Genomic DNA, 27,680 nt, shown 5'->3' with positions numbered 1-27,680 from the left:
GTGTGTGTGTGAGAGAGAGAGAGAGAGAGTGTGTGTGTGAGAGAGAGAGAGAGAGTGTGTGTGTGTGTGTGTTTGTGTGAGTTTATGAAAGGGGATATTTTTATCATATGACATAAATTTTATATAGTTTATAAGATCTTATAACAAAAATTAGAAACGTTAACTTTTTCTTAAAGAGCTTATAAGATCCAAAACATTTTATTTTGAAATCTTATAAGCTCTTATAAAAAAAATTAGTCAAACATTTTCTTTGAACTTACAAGCTCCTAAACATCTTATAAAATGTTTTGAGAAGCTTATAAGCTTTTAGCGAAACACTCTTTTAGACCCAAAATCGGTAGAAAGAATGATAGAACAATGTAAACAAAAAGTAAGAGTAATATGAAACTTATAAAAGAAAACTTTGAGAACCTAATAAAATTGAAACAGCTTAGTGATTGAAATGAGTAAATAAATGAAAATTGTGTATAGCATGTGATGTGAGCAAAATGTTTCTTGTACAGTAGACTTGAGCCTTTTGGATTGGAATTTTTCATCAATCTTGAAATGAGAACCTACAAAAAATACATTAGCATTTTGATGTCCAAGTCAATAAGAAATTTAGAAAAGAATAGTGTAGAAATTGAACATAATATAATGTAAATGTAGCAATAATTGATTGTATAAAAGTGAATGCTTTATTGTTCTTATGAATGACGTGAAGATGTTACCCCCTGCTGCTGGAAAAAGACCTAGGTTTATGCCATAGTACCCTGCCGCTTGAAGGAGTATGACCCTCTTAGGACTAGGGCTGGTGGTTGCCGCAATAGTCCTCTAGGGAATCCAGAAGAAGATGGGGAAGATCTTTTTTGAGGACTTGAAATCGAATAAGCCTTCTCATAACATACACTTCCAAACTTCTAGGGGCGGTTAGAATCTGTGGATTAATCTACTTAAATCCCTAGACCTTGTCATAGGTTGTCTGGCCAACCCTCATGTAGGTGGTTGAATGACTTTTTGCCAATTCGTCCATGAGGACACATAGGTGCCTAGGTGTCCCTCGCCATTCCTCATTCTAGGCCTATAAGGATATTGATGGATTCTTACCACAACCTGTTTTCAGGAGCTGCTCTAGAGTTCTTAGTGTTGAGGGTTAAGCTCCCTTGGGTCATGGGGCCTTTATCGGCTTCCTATGAGCTGAGCCCCTTCTTTGAGCTAAGTGTATTTGTCTGGTATCAGCATGAAAAGAGTGCAAAATAACTCTTATAAAATAGATTGAATCCCTTTATCAAAAAATTAAGTAATTAACCATATATTATCCTAGCAACAAATTCAAAATTTAAATTTTTTTAATAGAAAGAATTAGTATAGATGCAACCAAAAAATGTGGTGCTCGGCCTGCTTGGAGCGAAAGGTGGTGAAATAAATACTAGAAGATGAAAATGTATAAATGTGTGAAAGTGAGTGTTATTGCTCGTTTTACTGTGAGAGATTAATATTGAATCAAAGCTCTAAATATGAAATTATAATATTTCTTTAAGCTCAAGTGGGGTAGCATAAAGGTAAAAATTTGTAGTATGAGGGCTCAAAGTGAAGAACATGTTTTCTTCAATTGGAAGACCTCTAGGCAATCACAAATTTGAGGAAGCATAACCTCATACTTGTCGGATGATGTTAAGCCCCCTTAAAATTTGGTGGATAGTCCCCAACAGTTCTTTCATAATTAGTCTAAAATAGATGAGATTTTTGAACCAATAGAAATATTTACCTAGATCATGCATTAAATAATTTGGAATTCTGATAATCCAAATATGGGTCAAAATCAAGTGATTACCATAAAAAACCCAATTCCTATAATAGATCATAGATTTTTCCTCATAAATTTCAATTATGGTATTTCAATAATCATCAGATATTGCATTGAAACATCCAACTCTAGTTAAGAAACAAATCATCATAATTTTATTATTGTGAATTTGTAAAATCTGTCCAAGTTGCTTCACTCCCATGAACTGCAAATCTGTAACTTACTCACATTGATACGGCGCCATAGTGATCATGAAGGCAGTTTTCCGCGTGCCGTGCGCCACCACGCTATAAATATAACGACCAACCCACCCCTCAATTCACCTGACCACTTGCTCGCTCAAGGGAAAAGAAAAGAACATGATCGCACATAAATTACGCTCGCTTCTCTGCGTATTCCTCGCAATTTTTCTGGTTTCTGAGCTCAACGAAGCCTCTCCCGTCTGGAAAAGAGAAACCATCGTCGACGGATGGAAGCCGATTGACAACCCCAAAGACCCAAAGGTGGTTGAGATCGCAAATTTTGCGGTGACGGAGCACAACAAGGAGGCTGGTACAACCTTGGCTTTTGAATCTGTGGTCAAGGGAGAAACACAGGTGGTTGCCGGCACGAATTACCGGCTGGTTATCGCCGCCAAGGACGGCAGCGCCGCCGATTCGAAGCAATATCGGGCGCTTGTTTGGGACAAGCCGTGGCTGAAATTCCGCAAACTCTTGTCCTTCGAAGAAATTAAAGGTTAATGGAGATTTTAGGGCTATGGTGGTGGCTGCTGCTTCTAAATTATATATTCACATGTATCCATGCAGTATGATGCAATATAAAAAGAGTTAAATGCAGTTATCATCCATAAAGTATCTACCTGAAGTCCTTTATTTTTTAACTTTGAAAAGTTCATTTTATCCTTATAAAATTTTCTTTGTTAAAAAAAAAATAATATAAAAATTTTTAAAAAAGCAAAATTACCATATGTCTAATTTTAGTTTCACTTGTTAATCGAGCTCGTTTAGTTTTGTAATTCTAACATACTTGTGGTTTATTTTTATTTTAGTTTTACTTATTTATCAAATCAAAATAAAATAAACTTATTACCCGATATTATAAATTATTACGACTTAAATATCATAGTAAATCAATAATATCTATCACGGTCAAAGAAAATCAATGTGAAAACTAATATTTTCATTACGGTTAATCAATATTTGCTTAATTTTAGCTATGATCAAAATATTTGTTACAGCTTTTTGCTATAATAAATATTTTGATATCGCTTGCAGAAACAATGACCAAATTGCCGTTGTGCAGGTCGTAATTAACTAATACCCATCACAATATTTTACTTCTAACCACAGTAACCACAAAAAAAATGCGGCATTTGTAATGAATTTTTTGAAAAATACACAACTTTTGTAACAGATTGGACATGTTGATGTCATTAAGAGGATAATATAAAAAAAATCTTTTGTAATGGTCAAAACCATTACAACATCCGCTACAGAATTGGTGTGTGCCTAAAATCGTTACAATTTTGTAAATTGTTACTATTTTGCTATGATTTTTGTAATGGCTAGCTATTTTTGTAACGGATAATTTTTCAGATATCAAGCAGTTACAAAGGCAGTGGCAAAAATCGTTCCAAAGTACACGAAAGGACGATGTTATAAGAACCATCACATTAGGTATGGTTTTTTTTTTTGTGAAGGTCGTTACAAAGGCCATTACAAAATAATGGCTATCTTCGGCGTTCCAAAGGCCGTTAGGAAAAAAATTATATACATTCATTTCATTTCATCTGTGGTAAAAATTCTTATACTAACCACAAACACTCTCAACACTCTAATTTCGTGCATGTACATTTGACTAGCTTGTAGATTATTACTCGAATTTTGGATCGTCAACTAGTTCTAATCATTACTTAAGTAGGTTGACCAAGTAACAGAGACTAATTTAAAATTTTATTGTGTTTAATTAAATTAATTGTAGTACGTTTACTTATTTTAGTTTTATAATTTTTATTAATCTTATATCATGTTAATTATATGTATTGTCCTAAATAATGTTATTTTAGTTTTATAATTTTTTTTAATATGTAGGTCATCCAATTTGAAAATTAATTAGATATACATTTTTATGTATGAATATAATGAATATAATGATATATATATATATATATTATCATGTTACGAGAATTGAGGAGATGAATGTATAATAAAAACCTCCCAAGGAGGGCAGGTCCAACCTGGAATTTGAAAATGGGCTTAAGACTTTCATAGATGGGCAAAAGGTCAGCATAGATATATAGATGGAGACAAAATTAGGTGTCCTTGCTTAAATGCAAAAACAAAAACTTCAGTACACCCGACGATATCAGTTATCACTTGTGTATCCGAGAATTTATGCCATAATATTATAATTGAACTTCTCATGGTGAGATTAGGGTGAAGGATTACTTTGACACTGTGACTGTCCCTCCAGTGCCTGAGGAGCAAACCCCAACTGCCCATGTCGAGGGTAATTATTCACATTGGAGTGATGAAAAACACATTGATTGCACGCAGCGGATGATTTTTTATGCAGTCAGGTAATGTTATTTTTTTTCTTCTCGTGATGTTGTGCCTGATGATGGTACGAGGTCCTACCCTATTGATGTCGGTCCTTCTTCATATTGTTATGGCAGAGGCCCCTATGATGATGTGTCAGGATTGACAGACTGTGTTTATAATGTAGTGCATGTTGCTGATCGGCCATTGTGGAATAGTTGGACCCAATTTCAATTGGCAACTGTTGCTGAGTTAGTGGATATCAAAATGGACTGTTGTATTTCTGAGCGATCATATGATTGAATATCTCAATGGGCTAATAAAATATTACCCCGGGTCACAGCCTACCAAGAGATTACTAGAACACGAAGAAATTGATAAAGAATTTGGGTTTACCCTTTGAGAATATCGATGCGCGTAAGAATAATTGCATGTTGTACTAGAAGGACACCGTCAATTTGGAGACTGCAAGTTTTGTGGGAACGCTAGGTATAAGCTGACTCAGGTATAGACCCATGTCACAAGAAGTTTCCGTATGCAGTCCTTAGGTACCTGCTGCTTACTCCCTGTTTGCAGAGGTTGGTATTCTTCGAGGGAACTGTCGAGCACGTGACGCGGCATACCGCACATCAAACAGAGGAGGAGTCAATGTGTCATCCATCCGATGCCGAGGCTTGAAAGCATTTTGACCAGATGTTGGGGTGGAAGATGAGTCGAGCCGGCTCGCGAAGGCTCGCTTTTGAGTCAATTGTGTCTGTTCACCAAGCTCGCGAGCTTTTCCTATTTTTTTTATTTTTTTATATATTTAATTTTATATTTAATATTTGATCAATTTTATAATCAAAATTGAAAATATATTAGAATTATTAATCAATATCATACATTTTATTTTGGATAATAATAAATTATGGTACTTTTATTTATACATTTAATTTTTATACAAAAATAATTTAATCAACAACTTAGTAAATTATAATATTTTTTTGTAATTAAAATTATTATTTAATATGACATATATAAACTTTATTTTATATTTTAATATATATTTGTATTACGTTATACTTTTTTTAAACTGACAAGTAATTCACTTATGATTTTTTATCTATTTTTGAGTTTTATATTTATATCAGAATACATACTATGCATTATGCAATCTATTTTATTATTTATAAACTTATGTCAAAATTTAGTGATTCTTATGAATTAATCTAAAAATAATGATAATGATAATAATAGTGATGGTTGAATAATTTTAATTATTATTTTATTATATATATAATGAGATCTTAATCAATAATTACGATATCTTAAAATTTGGGCACCCGATTCACAATAAATTTAAATATATATAAGACCGTGTCTATTAGATCATATCGGACGGTTTGATTTAAAATCACATGGCCTGATTCTACGATACACCGACTTAAATGATTATTCTTATGTTCCGATTACAATATCTTGACATCTGTATATCCAATAAGTCTAAAACTTTACCAAGTATATTTTTCTGTAAGTATGACCACATCTAACGGTCTGATCTGAATTTTGATAGTCCGATTAACCATGTTGTTTAACAATGTAAGATGATAGTTACATCAATGTAATACTAATATTTATAAATATATAAATTTACTGCAAATTATGAACATATATTAATCTCAATTATAAAATATTTTTATATATTTCAATTGTATTATTTCAGATAATTGATACTTTTCTATAACTTTAAACTGTTCAGAATGATCTTTTTTTTTTGTACATTTTACTAATTATATTACTACTAAACTAATCAGTAGTTTATTTATAATAATAAATTAGAATTTCATACTATATTTTGGTATATTTATAATATAGTATACATTATATAATCTATTTTATTACTTATAAATTTATGTAAAAAGTTGGTGATTCCCATTATTTATTCTAATAATAATAATAATATAGTATGCATTATACAATCTAATTTATTACTTATAAATTTATGTAAAAAATTGGTGATTCCCTTAATTTTAATATAATAATAATAATAATAATAATAATAATAATAAACAAAAAAATATTAAAAAATTAAAAAATCAGATTGAGCTCGAGCTCGAGCTCAACATATAGGAGCCGAGCTCGAGTTCGACTCGTTGCCAGCCCTAACCAGATGTATCCCGATTTGGCAGAAGGGCCGCATAATGTTCGGTTGGACCTTTATACACACGATTTTGCACCTCATTGTCAGTACTTATTCATGTTGCTCCGTTATTATTACACCGTACAATCTTCCCCCTGGTATATGCATGTGTTCTGAGTACATGTTCCTAACAATGGTGATCCCTGACCCTTCTAATCCATAGCATTTGATTGATGTGTACTTGGAACACATTCATCGAATAGCTGCGGTAGTTGTGGCAACTCGTTGCCAGCCCTAACCAGATGTATCCCGATTTGGCAGAAGGGCCGCATAATGTTCGGTTGGACCTTTATACACACGATTTTGCACCTCATTGTCAGTACTTATTCATGTTGCTCCGTTATTATTACACCGTACAATCTTCCCCCTGGTATATGCATGTGTTCTGAGTACATGTTCCTAACAATGGTGATCCCTGACCCTTCTAATCCATAGCATTTGATTGATGTGTACTTGGAACACATTCATCGAATAGCTGCGGAATTTGTGGCACGTGGGTGTTCGAACGTACGATAATTCCACGGACAACGCATTCATCATGCGGGGGCGTTGATGTGGACGGTGAACGACCTATTTGCTTATGGGAAAGCGTCCGGGTGGTGTACCGTTGGTGTTATGGCTTGCCCTGTTTGTATGGATTATATACGGATATTTCATCTGCAGCACATACTACTTTGACTGCCACAAACAGTTTATAAATTTGTGGGATAATTCCACGGACAACGCATTCATCATGCGGGGGCGTTGATGTGGACGGTGAACGACCTATTTGCTTATGGGAAAGCGTCCGGGTGGTGTACCGTTGGTGTTATGGCTTGCCCTGTTTGTATGGATTATATACGGATATTTCATCTGCAGCACATACTACTTTGACTGTCACAAACAGTTTATAAATTTGTGGTTGATCTTTCAATTGCATACCAGTAGGTTGTACGTACTTCACAAACTGAAACTGGTCAAATTGATAATGAAGAAGAGGATGATGAAGACAACTTTGAGGACTACGAGACTAACGATGATGAATACGAGGCTACATAATATATATATTTTTTAATGAAAATAATTTCTGTTGAAATGTTGTAAAAATATATATATATTTTTTAGTTTTTTTTTAAAAAAAATTATTTGGAACGGCCAATTTATTTAAAAACTATTAGAAAGGTTGTTAAAAAATAAGGTGGTCAACTTTTATCAACAGACAGGAAATGAATGCTAAATTTAAAAAAGTCGTTACAAACTAAAATTTTTTAAATCAAAATAAATAAATAGGTGGGAATTTTAATTTTGATTGGTCGTAACACAGGCCGTTACAAATGCGGTTATAATGGTAAATTATACCAATTGTTACAAAGTCAGTTACAAAAAATGAGCCATCTCACAAATTCATATCAGAATATACGATATCTTTACATCCAGACTCCAGATTGATACTAAATTTAAATATGTACAAGTATATGCCCGTTAAATTATATCAGATGGTATGATTTTAAATTACATGATCTGATTTAAAAATACACCATTTTAAAGGTGTACTATTACGTTTCAGGAACGATTTGTTCAAATCACATGGGCCTGATTTATTAACTTCCAATGAGTTGAGCCCCCTCTTTGAGTTAAGTGTAATTTTATGGTATCAGCATGAAAAGAGTGTGAAAAGCACTTATAAAATAGATTGAATCACTTTATCAAAAAATTAAGTAATTAACCATATATTATCCTAGCAACAAATTCAAAATTTAAATTTTTTAGATAGGAAGAATTAGTATAGATGCGACCAAAAAATGAGGTGTTCGGCCTGCTTGGAGCGAAAAATGATGAAATAAATGCTAGAAGATGAAAACGTATATATGTGTGAAAGTGAGAGTGTTATTGCTCGTTTTACTGCACAAAAAGAGATTATTATTGAATCAAAACTCTAAATATGAAATTACAATATTTCTTTAAGTTAAAGTGGTAGCATTAAGTGAAGAACATGTCTTTTTCCATTGGGAGACCTCCCTATTTATGTACAATCACAAATTAGTTGAACAAGATCACGTACGAATTTGAGAAAGCATAACCTCATACTTGTTGGATGATGCTAAATCCCCTTAAGATTTGGTGGATAGTCCCCTACAGTTAATTTATATAGTCTAAAATAGATGAGATTTTTGAACCAATAGAAATATTTACTAGATCATGCATTAAATAATTTGGAATTCTTATAATCCAAAATATGGGTCAAAATTAAGTGATTACCATAAAAAACCCAATTCCTATAATAGATCATAGATCTTTCCTCATAAATTTCAATTATGGTATTTCAATAATCATCAGGTATTGCATTGAAACATCCAACTCTAGTTAAGAAACAAATCATCATAATTTTATTATTGTGAATTTGTAAAATCTGTCCAAGTTGCTTCACTCCCATGAACTGCAAATCTGTAACTTACTCACATTGATACGGCGTTGTAGTAATCATGAAGGCAGTTTTCCGCGTGCCGCGCGCCACCCCGCTATAAATATAACGACCACCGCAGACCCCATCCCTCAATTCACCTACCACTTGCTCGCTCAAGGGAAAAGAAAGGAACATGATGGCACATAAATCTCGCTCGCTTCTCTGCGTATTCCTCGCAATTTTGCTGGTTTCTGAGCTCAACGAAGCCTCTCCCGTCTGGAAAAGAGAAACCATCGTCGACGGATGGAAGCCGATCGACAACCCGAAAAACCCAAAGGTGGTCGAGATAGCAAATTTTGCGGTGACGGAGCACAACAAGGAGGCTAGCACGGCCTTGGCTTTTGAATCTGTGGTCAAGGGAGAAACACAGGTGGTTGCCGGCACGAATTACCGGCTGGTTATCGCCGCCAAGGACGGCAGCGCCGCCGATTCGAAGCAATATCGGGCGCTTGTTTGGGACAAGCCGTGGCAGAAATTCCGCAAACTCTTGTCCTTCGAAGAAATTAAAGGTTAATGGAGATTTTAGGGCTATGGTGGTGGCTGCTGCTTCTAAATTATATACTCACATGTATTTATGCAATACGATGCAATATAAGAAGGATTAAATACAGTTATCATCCTAAAGTATTTATCCACATTAATTACTCCCAAAAATATTAAAACCTTCAAAGACTTGTATTTTTTAACTTTGAAAATTCCATTTTATCCTTATAAACATTGCTTTGTTAAAAAATAAATGAAGAGATTTTTAAAAAAGCAAAATTACCATTTATCTAATTTTAGTTTCACTTGTTCATCGAGCTCTTTTTGTTTTGTAATCCTAAAGTACTTGTAACTCATTTTATTTTAGTTTTACTTATTAGTTGAACCAAGATAAAATAAATTTATTATCCTATATTATAAATTATTACGATTTAAATGCTATAGTAAATCAATAATATTGATTACGGTCAGACAAAATCAATGTGAAAACTAAAATTTTAATTACGGTTAATCAACATTTTCTTGATTTAACCTATGACCAAAATATTTTTACAGCTTTTTGCTATAACAAATATTTTGACATCGCTTGCAAAAAGCCATTGTGCAGGCCGTAGTTAACTTATATCCATCATAATATTTTACTTCTAACCATGGTAACTACAAAAAAAGGCGGCACTTGAATCATCTTTTTTGGAAAAACACACGGTTTTTGTAATGGGTTTGTAATGGATTGGACATGCTGACGTCATTAAGAGGATAATATAAAAGACATCTTTTGTAACGGCCAAAATCGTTACAACACCCGCTACAGAATTGATGTGTGCCTAAAACCGTTACAATCTGTAAGCTGTTACTATTTTGCTATCGTTTTTGTAACTGCTAACTATTTTTGTAATGGATAATTTCTAGATATCAAGCACTTACAAAGCCTGAGGCAAAAATCGTTCCAAAGTACAATAAAAGACGATGTTGCAAGATCCGTCGCATTAGGTATAAGTTTTTTTTGTTTTTGCGTTCTAAAAATAAATAAAAAAACTATAGTTGGTCATTTAAATTTGTGTTTGCAATCATTTTTAGTCCCTTATTTTTTATTTTTTTATGTTAGCATTCATAAACTATAAATTTCATTTCAAACTAGTCCTTCTACCCACTTGATTTTTTAAAAAGTGCCGTATTCTTCTTTGTTTTTTTTTTAGAGGGAGTTGGGAGAAGTATTATGACTTCTCGTGCAAAATACTGGTTATTGGTGCTTATTAGTAGCTAACAACATAAGGGAAGAAATTTAAAGTGAGAAACATTTGAATGTGTGAAAATGGCTGTTATTATATTGCATGTTTTGTGGCAATTTGACAAAATTATGATGTTCTTGGTTGAATGTAAACTTTTATCCATATTTTTTACAATGAAAAATGATATATATATATATATATATAGAGGAAAAAATCCAATTTACTTCCTTGTGATTTGAGAAATGAGCAAAAAAAAATTCTTGTGAAAAATAAAATTGCAAATTACCTCCTGTATTTTGGAAAAAGAAGCAAATTACCCCACTATCTAAACCATAAATAGGGGGGTAATTTGTTTCATTTTTCGAAACACGTGGAGGTAATTTGCTAATTCTTTTTTCATAGGGGTATTTGCTCATTTAACATATCACAGGGAATTAAATTGTATTTAATCCTATATATATATATATATAAAAGCGTCTTAGCCCATATTTTTTAACAATTATAAAACATTAATTCTGAGTTTGCATATACTCAACACAGTAATTTTGTCAAATTGCCATAAAAACAGGTAACATCAATTTCTCTCGTTTTAAATTTCTGCCAGTACGATTTTGGCCACCAAGAGAGCAACTCTTAAAGAACCGGCATTTTAGGACAGAAGTTACAGTACTTATTCCGTAAAAAATAAGGATTTAATATGATTTTTTTAGAATTTAAGGGATTTAAAGTAAAAAAATATATATCAAATTTGAATCCAAAAGTAAGGACTAATTTGGGTGGGATGCTAATGTGAGGAAATGAAGATGGACTAAAATATACATGATATATATATATATATATACACAATATATATAGAACATATATGTATTATACAAATTGTATTTTTATGATATATTTACACACATATATATATATATATATAAATATAAAATATATTTTAAAATTAATAAAATCTGGACTGTTCATTCTTAACTATTTTAGATCAATGGTTATTAAAAACTGATTAGTTCTTACGATTCTGGTGTGATCATAGAAGATCCAACAAACATTGTAATAACAATAATTTACGATATATAAGGGTATAACGAAAAATTACAAAAAAAAAAGAAAAAATAATAACGCGGTTAAATCAAACAAACAGCAAGGAGAGAGTGTGCAAAATCTGGATAAATTGCATAACACCCCACTGTGTTTTAAGAAATTGCGCGAAATTCCCCTATGTTATATTTATATATAGGCAAAAGAAACTCTGTGTTATCTAAAATACAATAAAATACCCCCTCTCCGTTAGAACGGAGAGTGAGCCACACGCGCGGTTGTGAGAGTTGTCCTTATTTTTTGCTGCTTTTGAGGTTTTTTTAAGTGGACAAATGTCCAATTTGCCCCTTTTGTGCATACGTTTTAAATTAACAAATGACAATATAAAAATTAATATACCAAAAATTCACTTTTTAAATTAAAAAATTATATGAATATAAATAAAAATCACTATTAATATTATATATTATTAATTAAAATTAAATTATTATTTACTTTAAATATATTTTAATATTTATTTATAACATATACTAATTAAATATAAAAATATTTAAAAATTATATCAATTTTTAACTTATATAAAATATTATATTATAATCTTTAATATATATTTAAATTAGATATTTTTTTACTTTTTTTAACTCCTTCTCTATTGACGACGAGTCGCCTAAGGACCGCCGCCCAAAACCTAGGAATAAGGGGCGATGTTGCCCCCACGACGAGGGTGTGACATTTAATTGTTTTTTTTTCTATTCTATCTTCTTCTTCTCCATTGGCGCTTCTCGCCGAGGAGAAGGAGATCGGGCGACGGAGGTTACCCTTCTTCCCTGGGCGACCACAGAACCTGCGCATTAGGGGCGACATCGCCTTGTATTTGGGCGATGTCGCCCCCACGACAACGGGGCGACACGAGATCACCCCCTTTTCTGACGACATTGATGCCCAAAACAGTCTGGGTAACGTCACCGTCACTGCCATAAATGCATATATTATATATAGTGTACATATAAATATAGATAAATAAAAAAGTATATCTAAATTATTTAAAATGGGGATAGTATATTTTTTACATTTGCAAATCAATGATTGTTAAAAGAGGGGTATAATGGTCCATTCAACAAAAAATTTAATACTGTAAGGGCTTACTTAATGGATGAGAGAGTATGCAATATTTTGAAAACTATAGAGGGTTTTTTGTTTATTTTTTAACACATGAGATTTTTAATTAAATTTTAAAAATATAGAAATTTTATGCAATTTACCGGCAAAATTTTAAAAAACACAAGAAATTTTTTACTTATATTTTTAACAGAGGGGATTTTTAGTTGAATTTTCATAAGGAAAGGGGAGTTTTATGCAACTTTCGCAAACTTTAAAATACAAATTTTGAAGTCTTGAACTCGAATACAATTTCTTTTAATAAAACTTTAATATATTAATTGAAATGAATGAATGCATGAGACGATAGTATATATTTATATATCTTGTCTATTTACTATATTAAAACAAAATTACTGCTCTTAATCTCTTTCTTGATTAGATTTGACTATTAATAAAAGTTTTAAAATCACAAGTTACAAAAACATGAAGAAACAATTTCCTCATTTCAAATGTTCACATTTTTGTACTTTAATTACACTAAAAAGAATTAATTATTCACTGCCTTACATACGGCCTCAAAGTCACAATAAATTAATACTATATATCACGGTCAAATAAAATTGATACGAAAATTTAAATTTTGACCAGATTACTCAACATTCGCTGTAATTCTTACCTATAGTCAAATATTTGCCACTATTTTTAGCTGTAGCAAATGTTTCCAACTCGCTTGCAGAAACAATAATTAAAAGCAGTTAAACAATCGTAATTAGTTAGTATCAACCACAATTTTTTACTGTTAATAATGGGTATTACCCATATTTAAAAGACATATTTCTTAAATCCAAACAAGAAAAAAAAAATCTAAAAAAAGAATAGTCAAATTCCTACTGCACCTCTAATCCTTACAAGTCACTATTTGATGCAATTATCAAAAAAAACAAACAAACAAACAAAAGGGCCACTATTTGATGCAGACCATACATCATAGATTTGCCCAAACATGAGAATAATGTGGAGAGGGACATAACCTTTGCTGCAATTCTCTAACACAGTGCAGAGAATAAACAGATTTATGCAGTTATAGAGACTACAGCTCTTTGTTCCTGCTGTTAATGTACGGCTAAAGCTTCATCCTCTGTAGCACAAAGTGGCCCTCCCTCATCCTTCCACCAACACCCAAATTACAACCACTTCTATTTGGAATGATTTTTAGTTAGGTTTTTTAAAGTTTTGAATTTGGTAGTGAGAAATGTGACGAGTGATTAGATATATTATTCAGTGTAGTCTCAGATTCGGACACGACATCTACGTGCTCATAATTTCTTTAAAAATTAATAAAAATAATACGAAGTCAGGCGTGTCCGACACGTTTTGAATACATTTAGAATTTTTTCTTAAATTTAAAAAAAAAAAAAAAGAGTTCGGGACTTAATAAAAGGAAAGAGAATTAATTCACTCAACTGAAACTAAATATTTTAGGATGAAATTACTAAAAATCAAGAAATGGTCATTATAATTTTTTTTGAAATTTAATTTATTGATTTATATATTTTCTATTATATATAATTTATTATTTACACGTAAAAGACAACATACCCAAATACGGCTTATTTCTTATAATGGGTAGGATTGGTTTTAAACCGGTCAAAGCCTCTAGTATAATCAGTTTGGATTCATTTTTGGTCCGACTCGAAAACTAGCTAGAAGTGAAACCAAACAAAGGGAAGGAATGGAATTTTCTTCATTAAATTCTGTATAACTTTATAATTCCATATTCTTAATTCATGCTTCGATTATTGAATAAATATATTGATATCCCTGAAATTAAGTCAAATTACGCAAACACCCCCTATATTTTATAAAACTATAGCTAGACTCCTCAGTGCAATATGTTTTAATTTTCGAGAATGTTTGAGTAGGTTTTGTATTTTGTATAGAGAGTGCACTTGGAATTACAACTACAGCTTTAGGGGATGTAGCTGTAATTTTATAAAAAGTAAAGGATGTTTATATATTTTGGCGTAATCTCAAAAAGTATAAATGTAATTTATCCTAAATTATACACAACCACAAAAATACATTTCCCATGCTATGTACATACGCATATGTGACAATGCTGAAGGCTGGAAAAAAGCACAAAATTGAATGAATAAAGATTCATTACTATGAACAAAGCCTAGGTACAGACTTAGCAGAACTGTGGCTTGACATTCTTGATTTCATCATCTTTGTCATTTGGATTTGCATTTTACTGCAAACTTTCTCCAGCTCCAGCACTCTCCACTGCATCCCTTGCAGATGTGCTTTGAGCTTTTCGTTCTCGTCGGAAAGACTGAATTTCTTCGCGTAGAGTACAATCTGCTTAGAGCTCTCTTCTTTATTTGAGCCGCCTTCGTTTGCATCTTGGAGCAAGCTTTTCAGTTTGCGCTGCTGAGAGATGAGGGCTTGTGCAGTGGATTTTGATGGGAAGTTGGCGTTCTGAGCTAGGTGGTCGAAAGCTTCGGGCGAGAGCTTCTCATAGTTTAGGCCGAAACAGACTTTCATCTTTTGGTCGTCTGACAAGGCTGAGTGAACCTGCTCACATAAGCTTGATCATCAGCACGAAAACAAAAGCCGGAAATAGGTTTCTAGAAGGGAAAAAACAAGAACAAAAATGCTGTACTTTAAACTTATTGAATGCTATGGATACCTCTAGATACAAACTCGTAGCACGGTATACGGCAGGGCCGTGATCAGGGCCAAGAACTTTGATGGTTTCAAGTGAGGATCTGGGGCGACTTCTGCCAGATATAAATCCATCAAGCTGGCAACTTTCTTCAGTCGGCTCAATGGTACGCAACAAGCTCCTTTTCCAAGAAATGATTTCAAGAATCTAAGAACCAGGTTCACGTCGTACAGGTGACTTTTCCGGGCTGGAGATGGGATGAGCAAGTTATCTAAGGTTGCTTGGTCTAATTGTGAACCGATCATGCTCTCTAAATTCTCCCGGCAGCGCTGGCTTAACTTCATGTTTAATGCAACTCTCAGCAGACCGAACAAACTCTTGTACGACACAGACCTTATGTCCAAAGAACTAAGCATCTCAACTACTGTTTCGACGACCTTAATTTTCTCTTCGGCTGAGGCGGAAGCAGCGAATCTTGATTTTTGATAGTAAAAGAGAAATCTACTAACAATTCCATGGTCAAAGTTTTTCGATTCCATCAACTTTACCATCATTTGAATCAGTTCAGTGTCCAAGACGACAAGGTCTTCGAACCACCATGTTGTCCGGAAAGAAGTGGCCTTTAAGCTCTCGGTGCTTCTCGTGTCGCACGACAATCGAAATCCCGAGCTATCCGATGAAGAAATGGACGGACATGGACTCGCTTCGCACGATGATGCGACTCTCCCAACCAGAGAATCCAAGCACTTGGCGAGTATACTGAAAGAACTAGCAACTCCTGGGAGTAGATCTTGGCACTGCTTCAGAGCTACCAAAAGCTCAGACCAAGTCCAATACTTAACCTCTTCCATTGATTTCTCTGTTCGCTCACACAAATTTTCGGTTCCAGAGGCAGACTTGTTCATTTCCATATACTGTGCAGCACAAGTAAGGTTAGAAATATTAAGAGGATTTATACTGACTCTTCCGTCGTTGTAGCAGAACCTTGTGATGAGCTCAAAATTTGCCGCTCCACCAGGGAAGTCATTGAATATCACCTTCAGACGACCATTTACACCTATTGATTTACTGAACAATTTGCTTATTCTTCCTGAGTAAGAAGATATAACTCTCTACAAGAATTATACAAAACCAGAGGTTAGACTATGTACACTTATACATGAAAAAGATGTAAATGGAAACGGCAAGAGTAGAAGCCAATCAAGAGCATCAAACAGTTTACGATGCTAGAAAGAAATGATACAAACGCAACATGAATGTGTCAATTCGTTTTACCTCCTGTGAACACACTAAGATGCACAAAAGCCCCCACCAAAACTTTTAAGAGAAGCTCACTGCCGGCCTCCTCAGGTGTCACATCGCCCCTTTTTAAAATTTTCAAAATTCAGGGGTTGTGTTACCCTTTTTCTTCTTCTCCTTCTCTTCTTTTTTCCTATCTTTTTGTTTTTTTGAGGTTTTTTTTGACAATTAGTGTTTTCACATGGGGGCCGTGTTGCATTTAACCCCAACAAGAAATAAGAGTTTTAAGACTAGTGCTTTTATCAAAAGGAAAGCAAAAGATGAATCTGGGACCAGTTGAAGTATCCATAAAGCAGCTCATTTTCTTCATTACCATAGAAACGTCGAATGCCGACAACTTTCCAATAAATTGAAGTTACTAAAAGCAAAAACAGAAACTCAACAATTCGAATCCTCTGGTCCAATTTGGCTCGTATTTCACATCACAAATGCTGATAGACACCACATGCTGATAAAGAAAGACGAGAAGTCGTTACAAGCAATAAATTCTCCGAAACGAAATCTGGTTAAGAGATGAGGCTAAACATCCCTACAAAGAAGGGAAAACAACAGTGCCAAACTTGAAAATGGGAGCACTTCTTTAGCCCCTTGAAAGAAAGAACCAAAAAAGTAAAGGTATGAACATTAAATATCCACACTAGCAACATTAAATGATATAATGCAGACAAATGCATGAGAATAGCTGAGCTACATAAAAGGTTTACACAACAAACCAGACCCCATTTTCCAGCAAAGATTAGCTTGCAGAACTTAAAGATGGCTCTGTAAGGACAGGAAAAATTAATGAACAATAATTGTGAAATGATACTTTGGAGTGAGTCATATTAAAAAAAAAAAAGAAAAAAGAAAATGAATTTCCATAAGAGCCCATGTCATAATTTAACAGGAAAAATCATTCATGATTCATAGAATTAACATAATGAAGAACATTCAAGTACAAGAAGTTGTAGATCAAGCTCAATTATGCTCAGAAAGAAGGCTAAAAGTCAAATTCCTAATACAAACAAAAACAGCCCATAAAGAAAACAGAAGCAATTAAAGCTAAAAGAGCTACAAACTTTGGACATGAAGCTAAAAATAGAAGAACAAAAAGGTAATCAAGAAAACATTGGATATCTTTTACCTTATTCACCATGAAAACCTCTTCTCCATTGACATCCACTTCAAGATCAAGAAAACAGTCTCCCATCTCCCAAAATAAGTAAAAACAAACAGAAAAACGAGGAGCCCACCTCAAATCGAGAGAAAAAACTCAACAAAAAAGAGCAGAAAAGAACAAAAGGTAGAGATTTGAGTTTGAGGAGAAGAAAATGGTTGAAATTTGGAGAAGGGAAAGACCATATTCTGAGAGGGTTGAGAAAGGACAAGCAGAAAAGGCCCGTTCTTGGTTTTGCCAAACAATGCTTAGTCAATTACCTGGTGTTGATCTAAGCTTGGGGCTGGAGAGAGACAAGAGTGTATGTGAAGCAACAGAGTTTTGTGAAGTTTCACGTTAGTATTTTCATATTATATGAGGATAAAACAAGGAGAGATCAGAGGCAGCAGAGTTTTATTGTGCCGACTGAGATATATTCTCTGACATTCTTGCAAAAAAAAATAGTAAGATTTATGTCAAGTATATATGAATGAATGGATGAACAGTTTGTGAGGATCGTCTAGTCTGAAGCTTAGGATGCAAAAAGAGGTTTTCTGCTGCAGTTGGGAGTCGCTTCTCTTGTCTCTTTATGGCTTGTTTTTGTGCGGCAAACAAGTTTCTCCAGCTTCTAGCCTGGTCCCAACCAATTATTTCGCTCCGATTCTCTTCTGTTTTACATTATTTTTCATTCCAACTGGTAAATTACAGCAGTCATCTTTCTACTATGGAAAGTCTAATTATATAAATATTTTTTATTTTTTTATGAAATTATAAGTCCAATTTATTAAAATAGTAGTTATAATTGCCTGTAATTTACTATTTTGGGATAAAATTTTATAAGTAAACTCTACGAAGTAAATTGCATTCCCTTAAGGGATGTATTTGTAATTTTATAAATAATGGAAGTTTTTGTATAATTAAATGTAATCCAAAGTGAGAAACGGATAATTACATGCATTCCTCTCATATGAGATTTGGTGTAATTACACATAAACCCATTGTAGTTTAGAAAATTACATCTAAAACTCTTGAAATTTATTTTCGTCTAACAAATAGGTCAATCTGTTAATATTAATATAAAATTATCTTTATAGATAATTAGTATTTAGCCACAATAATTCTTTATTGCCACCATGTTATCACTATATAGGTATCACTACTTGTCTATAGTAATGATTTATGCATAATATTTTGAGTAAAATACACTTTGCCCCCTGAACTATTCTTGATGTAACATTTACCCTCCTAAATTAACAAATTTAACATTTATAATTAAAATTAAATTTACGGACAATATTGCCCTTATATTATATATATGTATATTTAGTTCAAGAATTTTGTTTTTAATAATTTTACATTTTAAGTTTAATTAAAATTTTCATAATTTTAAAAAAAATATTATTTTTAAGTATGATAAAGTAAAATATAATCAATGAATTAAATAGTCGAATTTTATTATATTTTGCAGGTTCAAAGTTAAGTAATGAACGAGTATAATAACTACACAAAAATAAATTCATAAAAAGTTTTTATTAATTTGGTTATAAAATTAAGTTATTAACTATTTATTATTTTAGATAAAAATATGTAATTGCATATTAATTTTTTAATATATTTTCTTCAAAAAAATATGATAAAATATATTTAATTACATATTGATTTTTTGAATATTTTTTAAAAAAATATGATAAAATATATTATTATTTTTTCTAAACATATTGAACTTTTGATTAAGCATATATATTTTTTAATTTGTTTTAAAAGCATATATGAGTTGTCGGTTATATTATCTTTGTTGTGTATCTACTATATATATATATTAATTTATACTCCACTTTTAATTTAAATTTTTTATTTATAAAAACTTTAACTAGAAAATAATTTCATAATAATTTAATGTATAAAATATCAAAATATATTAAAAATAATATAAGTGCCAAGGCCTGAGGGGCATTTTTGTCTAGCTAAGGGGGTAAGTGCTGTATTTATCAATTTAACGAGGTAAATGTAAAATAAAAAATAGTTTAAGGGAGTAAAGTATATTTTACCCTAATTTTTTATTACTAATTCTTATTAACAATAATTATTTTCAAACAATAGTCCCTATTTAAGATTAATTTATTCGTAATCGATCATTTTATTTTATTTTTTATTTAATTAAATTAATATAATAAAAATTTCAATTATATACACTTCTATCGCTGAAATTATTAATAATTTCACAACAAGAGTATCATAATATAAAAGGGATAATTATATTTACATCCTTGATTTATAATCTGTTTATATAAATCATTTATATCTTTTAAATAACTAGTCATTGTAGCACGTTTTTCCTACGTGCATATGATAAGTAATCTTTTATACTTTAAAATATACTATAAATAAGAGTAAAATATATAAATATAAAAATATATTAAAAAAAGGAAAGAAAGAAAAGAAAATTAAACTAATTTACCAGTTAATGTAAAGTATGAAAAGTTAAATAAGTTAGTTATCTTATCACTTGAAAAGTATTTTTGACTTAAAAAATATTGATGCGGCAGTGTTATTAACCAACATTTGTGAGTTTAGAGAACTTGTCTTTCTATATTAGTATGGATTACACATACACCCACTAAAAAGATTAACATTATTTATACTAACCATCCATATTTTTTGAAAAATTATATTTATACCCCCAAAAACGTCAAGTCAATTATACAAACTATCTCTATTTTTTATTTATTAAGAATAATTAATAAAATTATATAAAAAAACAGGAGTAGTTTCTATAAAAAAATTATAAATCATAGAATATAAATGTAATTATGGCTACAAGAAACGAGATGAAAAATCATGAAGTCGTTATAGCTGCAACTTTTAATTGTCTCTTTGCTGAAGAAAGTTGCTACCAAATGTTAAAAACAAAAGAGTCGCATTTCTTCTTCAATAGTTCAATGGTTTTGTCCCTAGGGGCATGATTGGATAGAGTAGCCGGGCATCACGTGACTCTCAACCTACAGTCACGTGTTCTCTCCTTCTGCAAAGTGTAGTCTTTTCACTTTTTTCTTTTATTAAAATTATTACTTATTATTATACAAACAAAAAAGACAGGAATTAATAGCACAACACATATTTGTTTTTTTTTTTAAACCATAAATAAATATTCTCATCCCACGTTAAAAATAAAACTAATCTCGTTTGAGGTGAGGACAAAAGAGTTAAACTCCTCACAACAAATATGACTCTCAGACTTTAAAGTTTCGTATATTTGCTCATCAGAATCCAACGCGTTTACGACTGAACCAACAACTTATTAATCATAACAACGCTTATATCAACATAATGAGTCGCACTAAAAAAGGAGAATAGATTAATGTCACAAAGAAAATTAAGTGATAATTTCAATATTATCAGTTATTACATTAATTAGGGGTAATTACACTCCCCTCCTCTGAAATTTGGTGTAATTACATGTAAACTCCATATGGTTTGAAAAATTGCATCAAGCACCCCTGATGTTTGCTTCTGTTAGTCAAAGTTCATCCAATTTGCTGATATGAACAAAAAGAATTGAAAAAGAAATATATTTGCCCCCAATTAACTTATTACTGACTTATTGCAGGTTAAATGAATTTTTTTATGATCAAACTACCCTTATACGTCTTCACACATTAATGCATATAGGAAGGTATATCTTCACAGTTATAAGGATAGTTTAGTCTGAAAAAAATATTTGATCTCCAATAAGCCAGTAATAAGTCAATCAATGGTATATCTCAATTTTCATTCAGTTTTTCTACTAATATCAACAAATTTAGTGAATTTTAACTAACGGAGCACTATTTTTTTAGACGAAACCAAATATCAAGGGTGCTAGACGTAATTTCTCAAATCATAAGGAGTCTAGGTGTAATTACACCAAACTTCAAGAGTGTAATTATCTCTATTAATTAAGTTATTAGAATTGTATCTTTCATAATATTCATTATTTTGTTAAAGTTATCATTAATAAAATTAATTGGCAAACAAATTGTGTATATGTCTATACTATTTACCATAGTTAAATAAAGTTAAAGTAAAATTATCAGTAAATTAATATTTATCGTGATTTTAACTATAATTAAAATATATGTCTTGATTTAGCTAGAACTATTTCAAGATTTTCTGAAATTGTTTTATGGATTAAGTGGATATTTTTTTTAAAAAAAATTATTCTTATCCATCCACCTTATCCAGTATTTTTACGGTGTTTTAAGTATATTTAAAAGAAAGAAAAAGATACACCAAAAACAAAGTCGATAATTTCAAAGCTCCATTAAAAATTTATATAATTTCACTAAATATCAAGAAGTACTGATAATTTTTTAAATTAATAAAAAGTATATATAATTATATCAAATTTTAAAAAAATTAAGTTGAAATACCCTAATATATATACAAATTAGGTACCATCGTTAATTTTTTTAGACAGAAATCATTAAATCATGACTATGGAAGTTGTTGGCAATGAGTGTTAGAGTGAAACTGACTGTTGTTATTTATTTTTATTTTTATTTTTTTTGTGATTTTGAGCATTTTTTTAGCTCATTTTATTTTTTTCTCCTGATATTTGTCTTTCCAACCTGTAATGACTTTCTCCCTAATTTTTCTGTGCTCAGTTATGCATTGATTACATTAGCCAAGTGATCGTATGATTATACATAGCTGGAAACAGAATAAGAAAATGCTCGAAATTACCAAAAAAAAAAAAAACGTTTCCCTCCAACACTCATTGCCAACATTTTTAACTGCTTAACAGTCATGATTTAACGGTCATGTGCAACTCACTCGTCAATTTTCATCCAAAATTTAATGACGGTGCATAATTTGTATAATTTTCTGTTTATTATATGGTACTATTTTTGCCAAGCTGATAAAGTACGGTACCGCGACTGTAAAGTGGTCAAAAGTATGATACCAAAAGTGCAATTCTTCCTATATTTTTGGGTAGACGTGATAATTATATGGATAGATTAATATCTTAAAATATAAACCAATACACTAATATATATATATATATATATATAGAGAGAGAGAGAGAGAGAGAGAGAAAGAGATTCGTTCCACGACATTTTAGGTTATCTGATGTTTTTATTCTTTAAATTTCTTGTGCAGCATTATGATCTTACATCTTTTTAATTTTTACTATTTTAATTATTTTTCTCTCCGGAGTTCAACCTCACATGTGACAAGGGTGAATTCCTACAAGAAAAATAACTGAAATCGCAAAAATTAAAAAGTACAGAATCAAAATACAGTAAATATTGGTAACAATGAGCCGATAGGAACAATACAATCGCCAATTCTAAAAGGTCACTTGAAATGCACATTTATTTTTTCGGCGAGAAGGGTGAAGTTCTATGACAAAATGGCTAAAAAATTGAAAAAATGTAAAACAAAAATACTACTCGAAAAAATTAAAAAATAAAAACATAAAAAAACCCAAGTTATAAAACAAAAAATACATTTAATCCTTACAATAAATACACATAAAATAAAACAAATATTCATACATTTGGTTGAAATCGAAAACATATCTTCAAATTTGTTCATGAAATTTCGAACTTTTAAGAATTACACTGAGACCTCGTTGACAACGCTGGACATATTATTGCGGTAAAATGTAAAGGGTTGAAGAGGGGGTGATGAACATATGGTATCACGAGGATGACAAAGTAATGAGCAGAATGAAAGCATTTTCATGATGATGTAAAATGCGAATGATGGATGGGGTAAACAAGTGCATGGGATGCCAACTTCAATAATTACGAGAATCGTACGTCAAACATGCAAATGCACTACCTTTAATTATTTCGTTACCACAATCTAGCTATAATATATAGTATAATTGTTTCTAGGTTATTTTTTTATTTTTTGCCTATTTGTTAATAATGGAGTCAATGTTACACTATTTTGGTGAAAACGAGTGAATGATAAATTAAAGTATAAAATTTAATTAATAAAAAAAAGTTGATTAGTGATGGATTTCTCCATCGGCTGTTCCGATGGATATAAATAAGTTTCCGGCGGATATCAAACGTTAGAGTAAAGGTCTTGAGTAATCCATCGAGAAATGGATAAGTTGTTTTAAAATTTGTCGAAAAATTAAAAAATCTTATATTTTATGATGGAATGATGCATCATAAGATTAATTATTATGATCATATTCTGCTATTTGTTTTTTAAAAAAATATATATATTTTTTTTATGTGCATGCATGCTCATAATTAGGTAAAATTGTTAAGATAATTTAGAAGGTAGATGTATGAAAAAATACTTGTCAGGGAATGTAGGAGTTAGGAAGGATTTTGAGGATTGCGTTCGTGATTTTGTAAATTGGACTAATGATCAACATGCATACATGGACCACAAGAAGATTAGGTGCCTGTGTCCTTAGTACAAGAATTGTTGGTTAAAAACGACTAATGAGGGTATGTTTCAACTTATGTATGAAGAGGTTTGTGGGATATTGCAATTGGATTGCTCATGGAGAGGCAATGGTGATGGAGTACTATCGTGATCTGCCACACTGGTTCCTGCACCAATTTTTGTTGCAGCTGACACGTACCAACAGATGAATTGAGACCAAGAGAATGGTTTATGATACAGCTGGGCTTTTTTGTTGTATGCCCACCTTGAACCCGAGGGTCTGAACTTATTTCCTACGGATAGCGGTATGACAGCCTAGTTCATAGTATAATGGGGGAGTTTACAACTATGATATGTTCTGATTATTGGACATATTTTTCGATGCAGTGCACACGGCCAACCAAGCTTTCTACAACAATTGTGATGAATCCCTACTGTCAGTGATTGTATGGCTAGTGAAGATCAAGGTCGAGTACTACATGTCCAAAAATGCTACGATGAGGTGTCATTGTGGACTAGTGATCTATTACCCAACAACCACATGCTTCCCTAATACAACATGAAGAAGATCATAAGGGAATTGGGTTTACCAATCTATAAATTGATGTGTGCAAAAATAATTACATATTGTATTGGAAGGACGAATAAACTTAAGTATTGCCAATTCTATGGTGGCATGAGGTACAAACAGACCATGGCACAAAAGCCCAGCACAAGAAGTCCGCTTATGATGTGCTCAGGTACTTGCTACTAACTCCCCGAGTATAATGGTTATATATTTCACTAACTATAATTTTCGTTATTGATTTTTAATTATGTATTTCAATTTTCGACCAACTTATTTTTTTTTACAATTTTTTAATTCTTTTTTATTATTAGATAAATTTTAGTTTCTCCAGACTATTTTTTGATTTTTCAATAGAGCGTGCCCAAAAGAATGTGCGAATTGATCGAAAGAAATTTATTGTTTATGCCTAATTTGTAATGTTTATTATTCAAAACTTTAAACTAGGAGTTCACTATTTTATTTGGTAACTTTTTATTAAGTCTCATAGGACAAACAAACAAGTTAGATAAAAAAATTTATTATGATATTTAAAAAAATTATGATTATGTAAATGTAAGTTTTAATTTTCAAGAATGGATAAGTTTGTTATTAAGATACCACAAAATTTGTTACTTATAAATTTCAACCTGCCCTTGTCCAAATAATAGTTATAAGAATTAGTTATACCTATATCATTGTATTTATTTAATTTGCAATGATTATATAGTAATTTCGATTTTTTTTATAAATTTATTATTTTTATTTACCAAACTAATTAATTAAGTTTTGATAAGGTCAAGCCAAGTTTCTAGCTTCGCCACTAGATGTGTGAAGTCCGAGTACATGCTCCTAATTTTGGTGACCCTTAGCCCCTCTAATTCAAAATGTAATTGTTGCTCGTGAGCTGCTTGAATTGTTCATTTGGATGTGTGGACACCCGACCACGCCATGAACCAGGAGTTCATGATGCGTGCAACGTTGATGTGAACCGTGAATAACCTCCTTGCCTATGAGATGGTATCTGGATGGAGTACCGCGGGTATTATATGGTGCCCTACTTGTATGGATGACACATGAGCATTCCATTTGTAGCACGGGACGAAGGCGTGCTATTTTCATTACCACAGATAGTTCCTCCCCTATGACCATTCGTACTAGAGGAACAAGAAACCCTTCAATAAAAATCGGCCAGAGAGGAAGATTGCAAGGCCAAGACTAATCGGGGATGAGTGTGGAGCAATATAGTACAGTGGTTGAAGATCTATTGACACCTTTGAATGTATGACGTTGAGGGCAAGTGGACGAAAAACATCATCTAGGCTCTTCCATACGGGAGACACACTTAATACGACACAACCATAATGTCATGCACTTTGAGAAAAATATGTTTGACAACATCTTCAACATGAATATCAAGGGGAAACAAAAAAAAATCTGAATGCATAAAAGGATTTGACGAACATATGTGATCATTCGAAACTTGAGGCGGACGAGCATAGATTGAACGTTATATCAAAGCCGCATATACTTTGGCCAAGGATTGAGGTTTTCTAACTAGTATACATCTAACCTTGCTAGATGTGTTGACATGTCTGAGGTGAGGTTGTACAGTATGAAGAGCCACAACTATCACGTCTTCATGCAAAAGTTGACTTGAAATTGCATTCCGTGAGATGCTTCTTGAGTTTGTGTGGAAGGTGATGATGGTGGTCAACCTTCTGTTCCAAGTCATATATTCGACCATGCTAGATGTCACGAAGGTGTAGGAGTTAGAACATAGTATGTTTCCATATGTGCAACCTTGAGAAAATTTTCCCTCGAGCTTTCTTCAACTCGATGAAGTATTTTATTATTCACCTTCCGTAAGAGGAATTTGCAATATTTAACTACTATAAGTGGATGTACCCATTTGAGAGGTACCTACTATTACATCATATAGTTAACTCACTTATATTATGCCTAGTTAAAATTTTGAAGTAATTACTATCGTTGAATTATTGTATAGATTCCTACGCGAATTGAAGAAGGGAGTTGAAGAACAAAGTACATGTTGATGCTTCGATTTGTGAGGCGTACATTATCAAAGAAAGCGGGTTGTTTACTTCTCACTATTTTAAATTTCATGTTACTTGCAAGTGACGCAGGCTAGGCAAAACGATGATCTAACTAGCAATGACCACATATGGTGGTGCTTCTAGGACAAGATGCTTAATCGATCAGGAACAACATATAATCGAGACGTATGTGTTGTGTAACTACGAGGAAGCCGTGCCATATTAGTTGTTGAATTAAAGAGTGATGAATTGAATATGACTTAATTAATGTAGAGCAAGTTAGTTGTCGAATTAAATTGTATATATGATACAAACACAGGTCTAGTTGAAGGTGGACCTATAAGGGTCACACACAAGACACTAACAGTATTGTAAAAATTAGTTGGAGGATTAATTTTGGATGAAAAATTAATTATTAAATTAATTCTAAAAGAAAGAGAGGATCAATTAAATTAATTATTTAATTGAGGTTCTATTTGATAGAATGTCCAAAGTATCGATTAATTGAACTAATTAAATATTTGAGTTTTGATATTAATTAACCTTAAGACTAAGATCAAGTACGGATTTGACGTGGACTTGAAATTATTAGTTATTAATTCAAAATCAAAGTCTATTTAATTAAAAATATGGTCAAGGCTCGTGAGAACCTCAAGGGACCACAAGGTATTACAATGTAACGAGATCCTTTAACTATGGCTTAGTTAAGACTTGACAAGGTCTCACGAGGCGCCTATCACACAGCGCGTCGTGTGGCTAGTAGTCCGCTGACTACGTCCGCCAATACC

The 27,680-nt window shown here is 32.0% G+C and overlaps 3 protein-coding genes across 3 annotated transcripts; 2 read left to right on the top strand and 1 right to left on the bottom strand.

The window, feature by feature from the left end:
- LOC105178524 (cysteine proteinase inhibitor 1-like) lies at positions 1,508-2,584 on the top strand. Its single transcript, XM_011102014.2, has one exon. It carries the CDS (start codon positions 2,146-2,148, stop codon positions 2,524-2,526), a length of 381 nt encoding a protein of 126 aa, XP_011100316.1. The 5' UTR covers positions 1,508-2,145; the 3' UTR covers positions 2,527-2,584.
- On the top strand, positions 8,785-9,515 carry LOC105178523 (cysteine proteinase inhibitor 1-like). Its single transcript, XM_011102013.2, has one exon. It carries the CDS (start codon positions 9,079-9,081, stop codon positions 9,457-9,459), a length of 381 nt encoding a protein of 126 aa, XP_011100315.1. The 5' UTR covers positions 8,785-9,078; the 3' UTR covers positions 9,460-9,515.
- Positions 14,799-18,537, bottom strand: LOC105178521 (BTB/POZ domain-containing protein At3g22104). The gene is given in 4 exon segments (XM_011102012.2): positions 14,799-15,373; positions 15,489-15,517; positions 15,520-16,576; positions 17,887-18,537. Coding segments are annotated over 4 exon segments (1,563 nt in total). The 5' UTR covers positions 17,953-18,537; the 3' UTR covers positions 14,799-14,962.

Source organism: Sesamum indicum, linkage group LG16 (assembly GCF_000512975.1).
Source record: "Sesamum indicum cultivar Zhongzhi No. 13 linkage group LG16, S_indicum_v1.0, whole genome shotgun sequence".
NCBI lineage: Eukaryota > Viridiplantae > Streptophyta > Magnoliopsida > Lamiales > Pedaliaceae > Sesamum > Sesamum indicum.
Note: the sequence above shows the minus strand (reverse complement) of the source record. Positions and strands in the feature narration are given on the sequence as shown.

Excerpts from the sequence above, each read along its gene's own strand:
- LOC105178523 (XM_011102013.2), top strand. The coding sequence starts at position 9,079 with ATGATGGCACATAAATCTCGCTCGCTTCTCTGCGTATTCCTCGCAATT.
- LOC105178524 (XM_011102014.2), top strand. The coding sequence starts at position 2,146 with ATGATCGCACATAAATTACGCTCGCTTCTCTGCGTATTCCTCGCAATT.